Genomic DNA, 19,961 nt, shown 5'->3' with positions numbered 1-19,961 from the left:
AATTGTAATATTAAGACAAGTCGTTTTACCGTATATTTGGGTTTACAGCAGATAATGTTGTAGTTACGCAGAAAGACCACTGGATGGCACCCAATAGTCTTGAGTCTTCACTCACGACAACCATCAACCTAATGTCAAAGCAGACATAATAATCGCAGAAGTTGATGATATGGTAGGAAAAAATAGGCAAGAAAAGTAATAATATGCAGAAAATATACAATACAAGACAAGTGATAGCTACACAAATTTGGAAAACAAGGACACGGTTTTATAACAACTACTGGACTAATTACAGGAGTATCCAGACGGGGGCAGTAATGCGACATTGAGGGTGTCAACTGTCACAAAACCTGAACGCAGCAGCAGAAGAAGAGTCGTGTGCTTTAAACCACCGATCAGACAGCTAAGAGGAAACCAAGAAGGAAAGCACTGAGGACTCAAACAGAATCTCCATCTTAACGAGTAAGGACACTGAGTTGAAAAATATCGCTTAAAAATTACAAGGTAGCCGAGACAATAAATGGTTAAAACTACCCTACTGTTGATGTTATTATTATTAAGGGCTAGACAAAGTAAAGTGCTGAACAACAGGTGCGCTCGGTTAGCGTTAGCTATCTTGTTAGCCGTAGAAACTTTAAATCGCAAACAAAACCGGATCAGCTGTTGACTATCTAACAACTTGCTATCGGAAAACATATATAAACCTCTCTACAGTTAATATTCTGTTGTACAGCGTTATGTTGTAATATTCAACTCATGTTACACAGGAACAAACGCTTGCTAATCACAGTAGCACCCGTCACCTAACGTTAACGCTACTCTTACTGTTATTATTTATGAATATAATGTTGGTTACATTTTCATTTGGTTAATAGTTTTGCTTGATCGTCGTTAAAGCTGCTGTAACAGTGACGTGTTAATTTGGTTTCTTGGTGACCATTAGCTGTTTGACATCAGCTTTGACAGGTGAAGCTGCAGCAGTGAGGGGACGTCGCTAAGTTAAGTTAGCTGTGTGTTAATCGATCAGATAAATAACATTACCAAACATTATAACTGTGTAGTTGTGTCAAGCATCGTGGTGTTGTTCAAACCTGCTTTGTTGCGTTAAATGAGTTCCTTTGCACTTTGCGTTGAAGCAGTAGGAGTGTCGAGGTTTACTCGAGCCACAGGTCACATGCTACCTTGTAATCCACAGATAAGCCCTGTGTGGTCGTTTTACTGTGGGAACTTGTGCCGCTTAGCCGCAGGATATTCTGAGAAAATGTTCACTTTTAGCATTACATGACAAATATTATAAAAACTGTATTCTGCCCACACTGACTATTAACCTGTGCACTGCACCCCAAACTAAGGTTATGCCCACTTTAAAGTGTTGTAATGGTACAGAGAAAACTTGTTTCCAGGGTAACCTGCATTCCTGTGATGCTCATGTGATCAGCATGAGGGCTAGCTGACATATTTCTTTTCTGTTTTCTTTCAGCTTCTCACACTTGTGCAAAACTAACACAACACAACTGATATAGCACACACTCTAATTAGCACACTTCACACTTGTGTGCCGTGCAGAGAAAAGTGTTGAATGTAGAACGTTGGTGATTCTTCGTATTTGGAGTTTGTTATACAGTTTCATTGCAAAAGATGTTTTCGCTACAGCTGAAAATGTGGTTTTAAATATTTGATTCAATGCCAACTCTACAGGTTCTGGTTGATTTAGGGGTGCTGAGCACTCACATCTATCAGCACCATGGGGGAACTCTTCAGAAGCGAAGAGATGACACTGGCTCAGCTCTTCCTCCAGTCAGAAGCTGCCTACTGTTGTGTCAGTGAACTGGGAGAGATCGGGATGGTGCAGTTTCGTGATGTAAGGCCGCTGTTGTCCTGTTGCCCTGTTTTATGTGTATTAGCTACAGATTTCCATTTTCTACAAAGTGAAAATTGCTCTCCAACTTGTGTGAAGTACCACTTTAATGACATTTTTTAAGAAGATGCACATCTTCTGCATGATATTCCTCATGTGCTCACAGCTGACTTCTCTGCCCTGAGGGAGGCTTTGTGTTGGAGTATAGGATGGGCTGTAAAAGAAGAGGTCTGTGCATCAGCAGTCATGTTGCCAGATTATACGCTGACATCCTCCTCCCAGTTTATAGAAAAGATCATTTCATTCAAAGAGTTTAGTGATCTTTTTGATGCGAGAGTAATCAGTGGATGGAAGCCAGGCCAGCTTTAAATTATTGATATATGAGCAGCTCAGGTTGTTGATGTAAGTGTGTGTGTGTACTTGGTTTGGCACACATTCTGATTTTTCAAATGTTACTGAAGCACAATTTTTGTCTTCTCTTGTTTAAAGTCATGACAGTTGATGTTCTGTTGCTCGGCCCTCACTTATATTCTTGTTCTTGCAGCTAAATCCTGATGTGAACGTGTTCCAACGGAAGTTTGTCAATGAGGTACGCCGATGTGAGGAGATGGATCGCAAACTGAGTAAGTGAGCTTTAGATAAATTGTGCCAGAGCTGCCTTGGGTGGAAAGTAACACTTGGTCTTTAAAGGTTGGAAATGCATAAAAATGGATTTACACCTGTTTTAACCTTGTTGCCTCTACCTTGCAGGATTTGTGGAGAAAGAAATAAAGAAGGCCAACATCCCAATAGTTGACACAGGAGAGAACCCTGAAGTCCCCTTCCCAAGGGACATGATTGACCTGGAGGTGACTGCTCTCTCCCTCTCTTAAAGATAAACTATTGGCTTTGCTGTCTACTGCGTCCCGATGCTGAATCTTCCACATTTCTCCCCACAGGCCACATTTGAGAAGCTCGAGAATGAGCTGAAAGAAATAAACACCAATCAAGAAGCCCTAAAGAAGAACTTTCTGGAACTGACGGAGCTCAAGCACATCCTGCGTCGCACACAACAATTTTTTGATGAGGTCAGCTTGTCTAAGTGCAGGACTGTCAAAACCGCATACTCAGTCCTTTTTTTTTTTTCTTTACAACATTGTGGTGGCCAGAAAGAGAAGTGGGACTTTTACTTTGTGATTGTTTGTCTGCACTGCTGTACAGCTTTAGAATCAAATGAACAAATTTTGGTTGGTCTGGGTACTAACTGACTGCATCTTTAAATGTAGTGTATGTGACAGGAGACGTATCAGCTTATGTCTAACCCTAACTTCCTGAACCTGACCTCAATACACCTCACACCTCATCTCTAACCTTAACTAGGAACTTAGAAATGACAGTTTGCCTCATTAGCATTGTGCTTTGGCCCCGACAAGATAGGAGTTTATACCAGAAAATGTCTGCAATAGGGAACAAAAATGCCTCCCTGCGTGCACACACACACACACACACACACACAAAGACATACAAAGAAGCACTTATTCCTGCTTGATTTGGCCGAAGGTGTTTCACTCGTGATCTTTTATATTTGCTCACATGACCTTGACACATTTACACCAGCTGTAATCCTGCTGCTGTATTACACTTTCCACAGATTTCGTTCTGCGTTCACCGTTTGGCGCCTTGCCTGCCCACCTTTGCCCCCACATCAGTTCCGCTTCACTGCCTTCAGACTTGGTGAAAGTCATCTTTTACAAGTTGTTGCGAGGGTTAATTGAGGTGGATCATTTAACTGTTCAAACATTAACTGGTTCTTCTCTGTCACAGCACTAATGTAAATGAAATGTCTGAGAAGATGACTAGCAGCACTGTTCATGATTGTGTATTCAATGTAATGCATTTCCAGTAATGTGCCCTTGTAGCTGATGTCGTGTTTACTGACTCTCGTGCAGATGGAGGATCCCAGTTTACTGGAGGAGTCGTCCACCCTCATGGACCCCAATGAGCCTAACCGAGGGGCTCCTCTGAGACTCGGGTGAGTCTGATTTTGTGGCCTTCCCTAATTCAAAAGGATGTGTGTGTGTGTGTGTGTGTACGCAAATTACTTACCTCCCACACAACCACTCGGGCTTCAAAGGTCACTGAAAGCAGAAATAACAATAACAATACATGGCCAAGCTCTCCCATGCCCACATCACTTTTTTTCATTTCACGAAAACAGAGTAGCAGAGATTTTTTTTTATCTCCGCTCAAGCAGAAATTATGACCCATGTGTATTGTTAAGGCCAAGAAATTGGAGATATTGCAGTTTACATTTGAAAATCCAAACTTTTCTGAAAGTTATTTTTAACTTCTGTATGTAAAAGACTTGGCTCATGATCTTTGTTTTTTTATCATCCCAGATAACCAAAAACAGTGGTGACAGAACTTCTGTATCATATCATGTCATAGGTTTGTGGCTGGAGTCATTGGTAGGGAACGTATTCCCACATTCGAAAGGATGCTGTGGAGAGTTTGCAGAGGAAATGTGTTCCTGAGGCAGGCAGACATTGAAGATTCTCTGGAGGACCCAACTACCGTCAGTACTGTATAATAAACGAAAGTTAAATTCAGTAGCCGCTGAAGTCTTCAAACTGAGTAGAAAACTATGCTGAGTTCCTGTGAAGTTTATCAGATGTCGTGCCTGTTTCAGTCCTGACTGTGTGCTGTTTCCACAGGGTGACCAGGTCCACAAGTCTGTTTTCATCATCTTCTTCCAGGGAGACCAGCTGAAGAATAGAGTCAAGAAGATCTGCGAGGGGTAAACGACCAGTGGCCAATATTTGTACGCTTTGTGAAACGCTCTTAGCCAACATTGCATATGCTTTTTCATCTGTCTTCAGGTTTAGAGCAACCCTGTACCCGTGTCCAGAAACACCCCAGGAGCGGAAAGAGATGCTAGCAGGGGTTAACGCACGCATAGAGGACCTGCAAATGGTAAATAAACTGCCAGGAAAAACATGTGCTCTTTGTTGACTCATGAAAAGTAACTTGCTCAAAAACACACTTGAATTTGTTAGTTCTATTTTTGTTTGTTTGTTTTCTGCCTGGTCAGGAAGAAATCTGCCACAAAGTGATGGCAAAGGAAATTGCATAAGGTCCGAAGAGAGTGAACACATCTGCTCTTTGCAGTTGGTTTTCAGCTTCCTGCTTAGTCTCTAAGCCAGATATCCTATAAATGATTAACTGATTTCAGTTGCACAAATAACAGCTAATCGGAAATAGAGGTGTTTGCTTTGTTACTAACATGTTAATAAGGCGTCTCTGTCTCTTTTGACCAGCACAGTGTGCCTTTCTTTTGCCATTGCGGGTCAGCTTCGGCTTTGGCACAGAGAAATGTGTTGTTATTGAGCGTGCAGTGTTGACTGCCCCCCCGTGACTTGTTATCCAGGCCCAAGGTAGAGCCCTGGGAGTCTCTGCTTCCCAAGGCTTTGCAAATGAGAACTGAGAACTGCCTTGTGTCTCTGTCATATGATCGTACGTCCACCCATGTTATTGTTTTACATCATGTCACACAGTCTCACATCAAAGGATTCACATTCATTTAAGTGTCAAATACTGAGATATTATTGGCTCATTGACATCTACAGGCACTTGCAGATATATTTAATATTTGACACAATTAGACAAATCTATCGCTTTCCTCTCGCGGGCTTGAACCTTGGAGGGGAAATGTGGATTTTTGATCTTTGTGCATGCAGTGTTGGGTTACTCACCACGTGTATGTGAGAGCGGAATGACAGAATGGCATGCATGAGGAAGAATGTCCAGACTGGACACCAGTCAGCTATGTTGTGTGGGTCATTAAGCCTCTCGACCGCAGGCGAGACTCCTGTGCCAGTGGGCAGACAGCACAGAGCTTAACTATGCTGCTATTTGCTGATCATGGGACTCTGCTTTAAATGTGAGAAGCAGCATACCTGGGAATATCCTGTATCTCTGTCGGGAAAACCTAATGGATTAGACAGCCTGTTGCTCTGTAACATATGACTTGCTGCTGCTTGCTGTGGATTGTGTGATTCATTGCTGCTGTTTTTGGTTTTCTTGTTATGATGCGCTCTCAGACTGCAGAACTCATTGTGCCGACGATGAAGGCCAACTTGCTGGTTTGTTGCAGCATTGTCCTCAATAGCATTTTGGTTGTAGATCCTAGAAAAGCACAGGGTGAACCAGAATGGCAGCAGTAGGTGCTGGTACCCAGTGTTTCCTACAGGATGTTGTCAGACTGTGGGAGGCACACCTCAGATTAAAGTGGTCCAAGGCCTTGCTTCCTTGCAGAAAAGTTAAATACAGCACAAAATACAATGATATAGTTCTTTGGTCTTATCATTGAGAAATGTATAAAATATTTAAATATTCTTAACATTTTTGCTGATAATAAAAATGTGGCAAATTAGACATTTTAGGTTAAAAGTAATTTAGGAAAATTTTCAGTGCAAGGGAAAGAAACTGACTGAGTGACTCTGTTTTGTTCTTTTAAGAGCTGTGATTGGTTGATCAAAAAAATATAAAATAAAATAAAAATGGGATCTTAGTGGTAATGGGCATATTATGGACAGTTTGTAAAAATGGGCTATACAAATAAAGTTGTCTTGTCTCGTCTTGAAATCAATAGGCCTAATCAAACAATGTAGTGACATGATGTGAATATGAATATTATTTAAAGTAAAGAATATATTTGAATAAATTGTAAGCCATGTTTGAAATGCCTGCTTTAGTCTGTTCACATGCTGATCACTTATATTTATTTTGCTTAAGGTTTTTTTTTTTAACTTGTAATTTTAGTACTTAATCTATTAGATATTGATGAGTGTAATTTGAACACAGTGGTAAGACGAGAGGCAGGCGTGGGAGAATAGAGAGCAGCAGGCTAACTCCTCGAGAGGGGAGGGGAGGCCTGTCAAAGTGCTGCAGTTGTTCGTGTGATCGCACTGCAGATTGAAGGATGCAGCAGCCCCAAGTCTTTTATGTTTTGACATCAACCGCTCAAGTTATCCCTGCATCTGATCTGTAGAGTCCCATTAGCTTTAACTAATCATGTTTCTCCCTCTGAGAAACTCTTAAGCCTCTTCAAAGTCTTTCTCTCTTAAAGTTTATGGGCTAAGATGCTTTGTGAATGTTACTTTATTCAGACCAGGATCTGATCTGAACCTCAAGGGGAAATTTTAGAGAATATCTTAATACTAAGAATGTTCTTTTTCACCACAAGAAGCAGATCTTTGTGCTTTGGAGCTTTATGAATGCAACCCCCAGGACTGTAGTGATAAAGTTGATCTTTCTGCAGTTGTCAATATTTAATAGAGATTTAATGAGCATCTTATTCACGGTGGGCAGCAATAACAAGTTACAGACATTTGGGGGATTATGCAACATGTGCCTCAAAATTCAACAGAAATGTGATTTTAAGATCACGAATAACACTTAAAATACTACCACTACTCTTGTCTGCCCCCAAAGGTGCTGAACCAGACTGAGGATCACAGGCAGAGGGTCCTGCAGGCTGCAGCCAAGACAGTCAGAGTGTGGTTCATCAAGGTCAGGAAGATGAAGGCCATCTACCACACCCTCAACCTCTGCAACATTGACGTCACTCAGAAGTGTCTGATCGCCGAGGTGTGGTGTCCCGTCTCCGACCTGGACTCCATCCAGTTTGCTCTGCGCAGGGGAACGGTGAGGAACTGAGCTGCACCAGGCATCAACTATTAAGTAGTTTTTGTTCATATCTAATCTTAAAAAGTAGACCTGGTTCAAGTTTCCCTGGTTGTGTATTGAATGTAGAAGAACCAGTTTGAAATCAACAAGCCTAAACCATGTCAGTGCTAACAAAGTGTTCCACTGAGCAGCACGCTCAGTGTTTGTGTGCGGTCAAATATCTACATATTAACTATTATATTAGTCATCACCACCCGGAGGAGAGTCGTTCAGTTCATCCTGAGGCATGAACGGCATTGAGGGTCCTCCTGAACAAGAAGTAAATACAGTTCCAAGAAGCATTTACGAGTAGTTAACAAGGCTGTGCAGAACAGTTAAGTTTAAGACAAGTTAAGTCAAATGCTGAATTAATTTTTGCAGCTTTCCTGCCATTTTCTCAGCCAAGCAGCTCAACTTTTGGTCACATTTTGCTCAGGGTTAGACAGTAGGTCAGGGTCGGGGGATTCTTTTTTCTTTTGTTTTTTTTTTTTGTGGTGCTATTAAAATCTATCTCATTGTACTTTCCTGTGCACTCCTCCTCTTAAAGATAAAATTCATAGGGAGCTGTCTGATATGAGAACAGTGTCCACTGAAGTCTGAAAATGGAAGAAATCAGGGGTTGTAGCTTTTGAAAGAAGTGACTTTACAAGACCTCTGAGCCTGCGTGTCATATTGTGGTTTGAGGCAGCACAACACACCCAAATCTCTAACTGTCAGCAGTCAACTGTAGGCAATAGTACTGCAGTGCTAGACAGATGGAGTACTCTTTTCAACAGAGTAAAGAAGCAATAATGCCCTCTCAGTGATATTGGATGTGGTATGGAGAGTGAAATCAATATTTCTAAGTTAGTCTCTGTTAAGACGTGGTGTAATTATGAATTGTGTAATGAATACCTCTGTAAGAATAATTTGTAAGCTTACCAACCATTTCAAAGGCCTGCTGACACAGTAGCCTCTTTACACGCTGATGATATTTGTTTGCTTATTCCCTCTGGATGTGCCTACCAATGCGGAGTGTGAAGTGATGGTGTGTGTGTGTATGTGTTTTGCAGAGTGTGAAGCGATGGTGTGTGTGTGTGTGTTTTGCAGAGTGTGAAGCGATGGTGTGTGTCGCAGGCTAAAGCAAGAGGGGAGGGGTGCAGTTGAAGTGTTGTAATTGTTTGTGTGATCGTTCTGCTGATTGATGTTTGCGACAGACCTGACTCATCACTGCTGCACTGTTGCACCCCCACCCCCCACCAGTTGTGATCACGTTCATTTTAAACATCCTGCACGATCGGAGCTGTAGCATCTCGTTATCTCTCAGACACGCACTTTATCATTCAGCGTGTGGAGAATACGTCTTCTGTCTCACTGTCTTCCTTTGCTTAAGAAACTCTTAAGCGTCTCAAACGTCTGCTTCCCCTCTCCTTAACGCTCTCTTAACTAAGATGCTTTGTGAACTTTTATTTTTACTATTAGTGTTAACTGCAAGGAGAAATTCATAGAAAACATCAGAATTCTAATATTTGATGAGGATGAGTTTTATGCATTTATACAGCCCCTGGTTTTGCAACAGGCTTGGCGATGTAAGGCAGGGAGCTGTCTATGCACTCAGCTGATTCCTCACTTGTCTTTATTCTGCTTGACTTGAAACCTGAGGCTGTGGTATACTGTATCAGGATCTCATTTGTACTAGTACTTTTATGCTGCCACTAAAGTTCTCTCCACAGGCTGTGTGCACTCAGCTAAGATATTAAAATATCTGTAAGAAGTGTGTGTTTTCCTGAGTAAGAGACAGAGAATTCTAGTCAATTGTTTTAATTTCTTTTAAGGGTTTTAAATATTTGTTACATTATCTTGTGTCGACCTTTAGGAGAAGAGTGGCTCCACTGTGCCTTCCATCCTTAATAGGATGCAGACCAAGCAGACCCCACCCACCTATAACAAGACCAACAAGTTCACCTCAGGCTTCCAAAACATTGTGGATGCCTATGGAATTGGCAGCTACCGTGAGATTAACCCAGGTAAAAATGTGTCCTAAAACCTGACAGACCATCGGGGCTTTCTGCCTCATCACCCGTTATCACCCTGTTGAGACATGCTGTGTGTCGTGACATGTTTCACTCATGTGTTGTTTTCACATGCCACACCACCCTCCCCTCATGTGATGCCTGCCTCACCCACCTCCTCGTCTCCAGCACCATACACCATCATCACCTTCCCCTTCCTGTTCGCCGTTATGTTCGGTGACCTGGGCCACGGGGTGCTCATGACCTGTGCTGCCCTGTACCTTGTGTTGAGGGAGAGCAGGCTGATTGCCATGAAGAACGATAATGAGGTATGGATCCCATCATGGCCATCCCATCAGCCCTTCACCATCCTTACTGGTGACCTACCGGTCCCAAAGCTGTACATGGTCTGGTGCTTATGTCCACTTATGTTCACAGTTGCAATTGAGAGATTTTCTTGTTTGAGGAAACCGAATTGATTTCAGCTTGTCTGTCGTTGATTGTTTGTGGCAGATGTTCAACATGGTGTTTTCAGGCCGTTACATCATCCTGCTAATGGGAATCTTCTCAATCTACACTGGGATCATTTACAACGACTGCTTCTCCAAGTCACTCAACGTGTTTGGCTCAGGCTGGAGTGTCAGGCCCATGTTCGACCCCCGAGTAGGAGGCAACTGGACGTAAGTGTCACTGGTAATCACTGACTGGAGCTCTTATTTATCACTGTGGGTGAGCAGGAATTCAAGTCACGAAACGGATTTGTGTTCTCATACTGTCCAGGTTTGAAACACTTGAGGGCAATAAGGTTTTGCAGTTGGACCCAGTAATAGACGGAGTGTTCAAAGGACCATACCCCATTGGCATCGATCCGGTGAATATTATTGTTCAATAAAAATATATATTGGACATCATGAACAAGAGAAATGTTGAAAAATATTGTTGTATTTGATTTTTGTCACTCAGTTTGACACTCACGCGTTGATCTTTGACCATTTTGTTTCTCAGATATGGAACATTGCCACCAACAAGCTGACGTTCCTGAACTCCTTCAAGATGAAGATGTCTGTTATCTTGGGAGTCATCCACATGCTGTTCGGAGTCACTCTTAGTCTCTTCAACCACCTGTAAGATTTTCAGCCCTGTTAATACCCCCATTTCTCATTGTGTTTCTCTTTGTGCATGAAGTGACAAAGTGTTTGTTTGCGGTTCTCTGCAGGTATTTCAAAAAACCTTTGAACATCTACTTGGGATTCATCCCAGAAATCATCTTCATGTCCAGTCTGTTTGGCTACCTTGTCATTCTGATCTTCTATAAATGGGTATCATACGATGCACGCACCTCGAAGGAAGCCCCTAGTCTGCTCATCGCCTTTATTAACATGTTCCTCTTCAACTACAACGATCCGAGTAACAAACCTCTCTACAGAGGACAAGTAAGATATACACATCCCCATCTCCCTTTGTGCTGAAAGGAAGCACAGCAAGCTAACAGATAATGTTTTTCTTTTCTTTTCTCTGCTGAATTTGTAGATGGGTCTCCAAATATTCTTGGTGTTGATGGCCTTGGCTTGTGTTCCATGTATGTTAATAGTGAAAACTCTAGTTCTGCGGAGGCAGCATTTATGGCGTAAAAACTTGGTAAGACAAGTGGTGTCACCTGAAAAAGCACATCGTATTTCAATCAGAAACACATATGAGAAAAGAGTGTTTATCCCTTTTTAATTTTGTTGTTTTACCCCACTTGTGTGTCAGGGTATGCAGAACTTTGGAGGGATCAGGGTGGGCAATGGGCCCACTGAGGATGAGGCTGAAATCATCCAGCATGACCAACTTGCACAGCATTTCGAGGAAGACCCTGAGGTAAGGGGAAAAAAAGGCCAGCAGTTTGATGAGGGAGGTGAGAGTAACACATCTGCTCACATCTTTGAATAATGCAGTCAGTCACAGTTGGAACAAGAAACCAACAGCACGTTTCCACTTCCACTGCGGCACTGAAGAACATTGATTATGGATGAAGGTCTCGTGTGGCAAAAAAGGTTAAACGAACTCCACACTGCCATCTCTAAGATTATATGTAGTAAATACTCTTGAGAAATTCACGTTCATCCATGCAACTGTTTGTAAATAATATCCAGATTGAAATAACTTTATAACTTTACTTTGAAAATTGTACCATTTGTTTTTTTTCCATCATGCAATTCTAAAATTCCCTGAATGTAGTTGTGAGCAGATGTTATCTGTTGTCACCCTGTAATGCTGGCTTCACCCTTTTTTCTTTTTGAAGCAAGTAACTGATTTCTGTCATTACTTTTCTGTTTTACTGATGTCTGTCTGTCTGTCAATCTGTGTGTGTGTGTGTTGTCAATAACCAAGCGTTGCCTTTTGTCACCTGCTGTCAAGGCCTGCGAGGAGGAAGAGGTAGGACAGGAGCTCATCCTGCACCTCCACCATGCAACTTTTCCCATGCATGTCTAGCAATTTTCTCTTTCTGCCCCTCGCTTTGTCGTTTATGTGTACTGTCAACCATTACCTGCTGCTCTTAGCCGTGTCTGTGTGTGTGTATGTATGTCAGTGTTAGCCTGTGTATGGTTGGTGGATTCCAGGAGTCACTTAATGAAACATGGGTTGCAGGGATTGCTCAAAGCACTGGGCTCCAGTAAGCTGGTGTTTCCTTACAGTTGTGGCAAAGTGCATGAGGTATCAGCAGGGTAGCTGATTGATTGGGTTCACAGGGACTTAAGACGGTGGTGCCTCTACTTTTAATTAAGGGGTCTTTACTGAGCTGCAGCGGCAGATGGCTTTCCTATCAATTACCTGAGTGATCATGCACACACTATGAACCAAGACTCTTACTATGCGGACCGCGGGACCAAACAAAGAGAAGTTCTTTTCTAGAGGTTCATGCTGACAGGTTTGATGTTATATTTCTGTCCCACAGTTTAACTTTGCAGACGTGGCAGTGCATCAGGCAATCCATACCATAGAGTACTGCCTGGGCTGCATCTCCAACACTGCTTCCTATCTGAGGCTTTGGGCCCTCAGTCTGGCTCACGCACGTAAGTCACTCTTTTCATCGAGGTTTGGCCATAAAGTGTTACAGCACTTTATTAAGAGCAATGGACGTCTCCTCTTTCAGGTTCATCACGGCACTGACATCTGTGTGCTTGCTTTGTCCCATAAACAGAGTTGTCAGAGGTGCTCTGGTCCATGGTGATGCACATTGGACTTTCTTCTAGAAGCTTCGGTGGCTTCTTCCTTCTGGCCATCATCTTTTATTTCTTTGCAGTTCTCACAGTTGCCATTCTTCTCATTATGGAAGGCTTGTCAGCCTTCTTGCATGCACTGCGACTGCACTGGTAAGTTGTGTCTTTGTTAGTTGCGTTCAATATCAGCCTTTATCTCAGTTTCATGTGTTTTTATACGTGGAGATTATTAGATTCAGTTTTTAATTGTGTGGCACAACAGTTTACTTTGGTGTAAAAATAGCATTATAAAGAACTTGAACTTGTACTTACATGACAATAGAAAAGAAGAAAACATTTAACTTCAACTCTGATAATTTACTTGACAATTTTGAGCGTCTCATCCAACATTCACAAATTTTCTACATAATGGAAAATTAATTTCCTGTGCACTGAACTGTCTGTTTAAAAACTAATGCCACTATTGACTGTAAGCTCTGTAAACCATAGGCCTATAGCGCCATCTGCAGGCTAAATTCTCAGAACACTATTCTAGGCTACACAGAAACAGAGATCAAGGCTTCTCCTTTTGTTTGGAAATGTACATAGTCAGTGACCATTTGAGGCTGTTTCTTTCAACTTCTTTCAACTTTTCATTAAAAATGAATGTAAAGTTCAAGGGACCCAGTTGGTGCTTAAATTCAGTGTAAGTGACAACCATTTACTTAGATTAAAAGTAAAAAAAAGTAAAAGGAAAGTCAAACATGGGTGATTTGAGCTCAGATCGTGACTGTAAAAAATGCTGTCAGAGGAAGGTCAGTTTGTACGAACAAACATGGCCTCAGACATTTTCACTGCATTTAGTGAAAGACCTGCTACACCTGAAAACATTTTTGCTGTGGCACCTCTTAACAAAACACCAGATTCACAGGATCCACACAACAGGTTAACCTGCTTACTTTAGATGAGTATGCAGTTGAGAATTCAGAACAAATTATGTAACAACACATTCAGTGTCGGGGTGTGTCTGCCAGCCAACAATGCTGTGTCCTAATTAGATGTTAACAAATCATGCTTTCCCTTCACCCACGCTCTTTCCTGGCGTGTGGCCCGGGACATGTCTGGCTCCAGGGTGTAGACGATGCATTTTTGCTGTGTGTGTGGTGTGCAGAACAGTCTGTGACTCCTTGCTATGACTGGGATGAGCCTTTGTTGTCCTCTCATTAATGTCTTCACTGAATGTCATCCTGGTTCTCTAATCTGCTGGGACATTTTCTGTAATTATCCTTTACACAGCGATGCTGGGTGACTCAGCTTTCACTAAATGGCCTTCAGGGACATCCAGGTGTAGTTTTGTTTGCGGAAAATATTTTCTTTTCAGTGGTTGCTTTTAAGGTCTGTTTGTCAAAGTAGTCGTGAACAAAAAAGAATTGTTTGCCTTTCCGTCCTTAGGTGTTCTTCTGTCTAGAATTTGTCTTTGGGATATCCTGTATACTTTAACCAGAGAAATGAACTAAAAAGGTAGTAAAATTGTATTTATAAATACAAGTATACAGTATCACTGGATGAGAAACATGGCCTGTGAGTTTTGGGGATAATTCTGTATAGGACTTGTAGATACCTCCAGGTTCAAACACTGATGAGTAGGGAACGTCAGTTTGGATTATTCCTGAGCCTTTTTGCAAATAAAAGTGCAGGACATGGTAACATTTTTAAAAGGACTGTCCCATCCTCGTCTGCTTTCTTACACCAGACTGACTATGGAATGGCAGGTATTTGTAGCTCCTCAGTTAAAAGGTCATCTAGCCGCCATTTAGCATCAGCCTTTTAAAAATAGAGCCTGATCATTTTCCAGAGGGGAAGAAGCTTGGGTGTCTGGCCCCAGGAGCAGGGTGCAGGTGGGTGCAGACTGTGGAATGAAGAGCAGGGGTCATCAGCTTCTACTGCCCTGCTCAGCATTACCCAACCTGACAGCCATCACCACTGTGTCCCCGTGTTATTGTGTGAGATGTTTCCCGGTCATTGTTTTTTAACCAGATCTTTATTTTTTATACAGGGTGGAGTTCCAAAACAAGTTTTACTGTGGCCAGGGCTTCAAATTCCTCCCCTTCACCTTCGAAAGCATCCTGGATGGGAGGTTTGAGGACTGAGGTTGACTGACAGCTCCTCTTCTCTTATTGTCACTGATCTCTAGAAAATCTGTGTGGTCTTGAATAGTTTTTTTGTTTGTTTGTTTTGTTTTTTTTGGATGTGTGTGTGATGCAGTTTCCGACTTTCCCAGGTGTTACCACATCTGCAAGACATGACGACACCATGAAATGAATTCGTCAGACGACCTATTTGTTTTAAACTTCTCATCTCTTTTTAAAATCAGCATCAAAATCTGGAACATGTACTCAGAAATTACCATTCATTCATTCCTACGGAAAATAGCATAATATCTGTTATGTGTCTTAGTGAAGTAATTTTCTTTTTACCTGTGTTTTATTTAGTTTAATATTATTTATGCTAATTTTTCTTTAATAAAACTTTTGCATCTTTTTTGCACTACCAATCGTAAATGAGGTCTGTTATGTGCAGGTGTTTTTGACTGATTATGTTGACAGATGTTTATTCAGAGCAAAGGAGTGTTTTGCATTTTCCTGTCTGTCAACACATTGTCGTAACCAGGTCGTCTTTCTTTCTGCATTGGCATTGTTGTTCAACAATCAGCATCTTGTGCACAGAGCATCTTATGTGTTTGAATTCAAAATCACCCACTGTGTTAAACTGTATACTGGCTTCACACGCAGAGCTATCGATGTCCAAAGGGAATACAATTAAACTACATGAGGATGTCAGTCAGTGTCAGTGCTTTGAATGTGCAAATGAAACGGCTGTTTAAAAGCTGCATTGTGCTCTAACATTGCAATAAATGTCCTTTGTGTTTAGTGATGTGTAGGCGGATGTTCTGTAACAATCTAGAAGGCTAACATGATTCAGCAGTGTCGGTCGTGTTGATTTTTTTTTTTTTTTTTTTTCCTTTGCTGATTTCAATTGTGTATTCAAGTTTAAAATATTATTGTCACATATAATAAGTAATGAGAAAGGTATATACAGCAGACATATTCAAGTAGACGTCATTGCTCAGAAATCATTTAACAACCATATGAAGTGCACCTCTGTCAATAAAGCGGGAAGAGCCGGATTAAGACAAGTTCTTTTTTTCTCATGTGCTTTCTGTTCTTGTTCTGCAGTATTTATGGAAGAAGTATTCAAAGGCTTTACTTAAGTAAAGCACACTAAAAAGAGTGTGGTTGCGAGTAAAAGTCCTACCTTCAGCACAGTTGGATTTTTCCATGCGTGATCTTCCTCCTGGTGGTGCTGTTGGACAGGCCGTAGAGCTGTAGGGTTAGAAGCTGAAATAACAGCACCTACAGTTCTCTGTGACAGATGAATTATTGTTATGACCTGCTTGAATGCTGCTGAACTTTGTGACTGAAATAGGATACCGGACATTTGGCAAAAGCACAAGGAAATAAGAGCTCTTAACACATTGTAAATAAATGTACAGTTATGTATTTTGTGCATAATGGATCTTTTCTTTTAGGTGTCACTAGCCAGTGAGTAATTGTCTGGGCTCACTCAGTCTAGCTGTCTATAGGCAGTAATGCTACGAGTCCAAACAGAAGTATGTGGTCGTGTTTCCGCCTGTTCTGAAAGGGTTTCATAAATTTCTTCTCAGTCCTGTCAAATGCAGCAGGAAACTTTCAACTTCACACAATATCACAATTCTGGAGGAGAGGAAGAAGTAGCACAGTGTAGAAATACTACAAATGGAAGTCTTGCATTCAAAATAATCAAAGTTATAAAAGTATTGAAGCACTTGAAAATTACACCAAAAGGGACTTTAATGACCTTGCATTCTGAATACATAGACAGTTCCAGTTCATCCCAAAGTTGTTTGATGGGGTCGAGGTCAGGACTCTCATCCAACCATGTCTTTATGGAGCTTTGCTTTGTGCACTGGAATAGAAAAGGGCCTTCCTCAAACTGTTGCCGCAAAGTTGGAAGCATAGCATTGTCCAAAATGTCTTGGTATGCTGAAGCATTAAGATTTCCCTTCACTGGAAGTCAGGGGCCGAGCCCAACAGCCCCATACCACACTTGAATTCAACAATAAAGAGGTTTGTCCCAATACTCTTGTCTACATAGTCTACTCATCATGCAGAATGGCCCATTCCACAATAATATATATTGTATTTCACTTCAGTGGTGCAGCTGAAAAATCTAATGCCCCCCAACCACCACCACCACCAATTCAACCCATTGGAAAAAAATGTAACATATGAGCTTTTTTTGAGGTGCCAAAATTAAGTGCAAAACAGTGTCTCATTCCACTTGCATGTTGGGAGGCCCCAGTATAAAAGAAACCTCTCTGGGATGAGGAACATCATGTTCTTTATCCTGTGTATTTTTTATTGAGGGGAGGCGGCTACTATTAACCACAACAGTCCAAAGTAATAATAGAGCTCTTTATTTATCTTAGAGTTTTTTGTGGACAAGCTCATTTAATTTGATATTTCCCAGCGTGTCATGTATAACCAGGGGTGAAAGCAAGCTTGCATAAGAGCCCCAAAAATCTTGCTGTGTTTACACTTCGAGGGACTTACTCTGCTGTTTCAAAGCACGGTCCCCAATGAGACAGAGCTTATTATTTTGCTCCTTTATCTAAGGCGAACACTAAGTGCACTTTAGTTTGGCAGAAAAGTGTCTCGGGGAATGTTTTGTTTCTCGTAAGGTTATAGTAGATTTTTCTTCGGGATAACAGAGATGCTTTTGCAGCTGCTGTAGTGCTGCAGGCCTTGGTGTCCTCTTGATCCAGGCACTGAAAAACACACAGGGTTTAGGATGTTGTATTACCATGTGAGAAACAATTACACCAGCGTCAACAGATGATGCAGACATATCACTGTCACGATGTTTTTCTGTACAATATTGTGTCACTCCATACCCTTTTGAATATGAAATATCAATGCTGTTTAATTTTCCTCTGCTGTGAGTCTCTCTTTGCTGTATTCTTGCTGGCATAACTTAAACAACTTTCACATCTCTGTGGGATGATGGACTCATAAGAAACATTTTTCCTTTCTGAGGTACTGTGCGCTCTGCAGCTGTGGAATAATATTGATGTTCTCTTTTCTTCTTCTGTTTTCCACCCACACACACACATTTTCATGGCCAGTGTTAGACTTCCAGACAAACCAATAATAACATTTTAAAGTCACAGCTTAAGATTCATCCTCTGGGGACCATGAATGTCTGTGACAAATTTCATGATATTCAGTAGATTTTGAGATACACTATATAGACAAAAGTATCCAGACACATCTCTTTATTGGGCTGTTTTTCAGGGCTTCCAACAGTTTGTTGGAGGCCCTTTTCTATTCCAGCATGACTGTGCCCCAGTGCACAAAGCAAACTCCATAAAGACATGGTTGGATGAATTTGGTGTGGAAGAGCTTGACTGGCCCACACATAGTCCTGAACTCAACCCCATCCAACACCTTTGGGATGAACTGAAACAGTTGTGATTGTGAGCCAGGCCTTTTGGTCCAACATCAGTGTGTGACCTCACAAATGCTCTACTGCATGAATGGGCAAAAATTCCCACAGAAACACAAAATCTTGTGGAAAGTCTTCACACAACAGTGAAAGTTGTCTGTGCATTTAGAATGAGATGTTATAAGTCTCAGTTAGTGTAATGGTCAAGTGTCCCATATTTTTGTCTACATAGTGGGTTTAAGTTGCTATAGCAGCAGGCCTTTGTGGCTGGTGTGCAGTTTGTTTGTTTGTCAGTGTAAAGAGAGCAGAGACAATCTGTCCTCACTGATATTTCTAAATCCTGACCCCTCTTTACAGTTTACTGTAACAAGGTAGAAACAAAGCCTGTCATGTTGTCACAGCAGTCACATCAGGATTTATTGTGACAGAGAAAATGAAACAGTTCAAGCAGACGTGACTGACAAGCAGGTCCATTCAGTTAATAGAAGACCCAGGTGAGTCTGGGAGAGCGGAAGCCACGCGTCACTCAAAGGTCTTGTACCTTCCCACACTACTGGGATTTTATTACCAGGTCTCCAGATAACATTGTTCTTCAAACAGTTTTCCATGACCCATCTGACCTCCAGCTATTGTTTCCAGACTCTTTTTTTCACACACCGATTTGGCCGATTACATCAGGAAGGTTCAAGACAATATGAAAATTTGACAGCAGTGACAATGTGTAGCGCATACACACACATGCACACACCCCCATACCTCTGAGGAAGACAGTTGCATAACACAAAAGGCAGGAGAAAAAGAAATTGAAAAGGAAAAATAAACAACAACTGGCAATCACATAAGAAGATGTGGCAGCTGACTTTTCGACAAACTAATTGTTCCAGGCTCGTGGAAACCTCGAAAATATTCCTGGAGGCAACACATTAGGAAAAACCACCAAGTTCCAGAAAAAGATGTTTGTTTTTTTCTCTTCCTCTCAAATTCTTTAGCAGCATCCATAGAACATATAATATTGACAAATCAACAAAAGGCGGCTCACACTGCTAGCACAAATTAAGTTTAAAAGCCAGCAGCCGCTGCCAGAGGAACATTTATTATAAAAGCTCCAATAAGAGAAATACTCAAGTACAAATGATAGTTTCGTCACAGTCAGAAGATTGGACAATATGTGATTCCCTTTCTCATGCATTAATAATAATTAACAGATGTTTACACTTGTTTACACTGAGATAGTTAACGTGCACCTGCTAAATGTTGTCATGTTTGCATGGCGAACTGAGAGAGCCGCTCATGTTTGATGTTATTGTATTATTCTAGAAACAAATATGGATGTAGAAAGCAGTAAGAGAGAAGTAATGGATGAAAGGAGAAAGGCAAGACTATCAATGTTGTAAAGCCGGTGTCTGAATCCTGAATATATCTGTATGTATGTATGTATGTATGTGTGTGTGTGTGTGTGTGTGTGTGTGTGTGTGTGTGTGTGTGTGTGTATGTGTGCTCCAAATAACTCCTTAATCCAGTTCTGTAGTAAACAAAGAAAGAACTGTGGGTCGGAAATCAAGACTTTGAGAAGATCCAGACCACCAGAATCTGTTCGCTGTCAGTCTGAAAACCTGGACTCCCTCCCGAGCTTGTAGCAAGTCAGTGGACAGAGTTCACTGCGCATACTCTGGTGTGTGT

General features: G+C 41.5%; 1 protein-coding gene across 3 annotated transcripts; it reads left to right on the top strand.

The window, feature by feature from the left end:
- The first annotated feature begins 331 nt into the window (after nucleotides 1–331).
- Nucleotides 332–15,933, top strand: atp6v0a1a (ATPase H+ transporting V0 subunit a1a). 3 transcript variants are annotated; one of them, XM_046414649.1, is made up of 22 exons: nucleotides 332–462; nucleotides 1,699–1,861; nucleotides 2,403–2,481; nucleotides 2,609–2,706; nucleotides 2,797–2,925; nucleotides 3,787–3,869; nucleotides 4,286–4,412; nucleotides 4,552–4,634; nucleotides 4,717–4,810; nucleotides 7,331–7,543; nucleotides 9,420–9,570; nucleotides 9,745–9,884; nucleotides 10,069–10,235; nucleotides 10,336–10,426; nucleotides 10,561–10,679; nucleotides 10,772–10,988; nucleotides 11,086–11,193; nucleotides 11,308–11,415; nucleotides 11,956–11,973; nucleotides 12,494–12,611; nucleotides 12,740–12,911; nucleotides 14,794–15,933. In XM_046414649.1, exons 2-22 carry the CDS (start codon nucleotides 1,745–1,747, stop codon nucleotides 14,885–14,887), a joined length of 2,526 nt encoding a protein of 841 aa, XP_046270605.1. In that variant the 5' UTR covers nucleotides 332–462; nucleotides 1,699–1,744; the 3' UTR covers nucleotides 14,888–15,933. The 3 variants fall into 3 exon arrangements, with proteins under 3 accessions (XP_046270605.1, XP_046270604.1, XP_046270606.1); XM_046414648.1 differs by having other exon boundaries at nucleotides 11,929–11,973; XM_046414650.1 differs by lacking the exon at nucleotides 11,956–11,973.
- Nucleotides 15,934–19,961: the final 4,028 nt, after the last annotated feature.

This window comes from Scatophagus argus, chromosome 16 (genome assembly GCF_020382885.2).
Source record: "Scatophagus argus isolate fScaArg1 chromosome 16, fScaArg1.pri, whole genome shotgun sequence".
Taxonomy (NCBI): Eukaryota; Metazoa; Chordata; class Actinopteri; family Scatophagidae; genus Scatophagus; species Scatophagus argus.
The sequence above is the reverse complement of the archived record's forward strand: the minus strand, read 5'-3'. Positions and strand labels throughout refer to the sequence as shown.

Coding starts and splice junctions, on each gene's coding strand:
- atp6v0a1a (XM_046414648.1), top strand. CDS start 1,745: ATGGGGGAACTCTTCAGAAGCGAAGAGATGACACTGGCTCAGCTCTTC. Junction 4,413..4,551: donor CTCTGGAGGACCCAACTACC/GTCAGTACTGTA, acceptor CTGTTTCCACAG/GGTGACCAGGTCCACAAGTC. Junction 9,571..9,744: donor CTACCGTGAGATTAACCCAG/GTAAAAATGTGT, acceptor CCTCGTCTCCAG/CACCATACACCATCATCACC.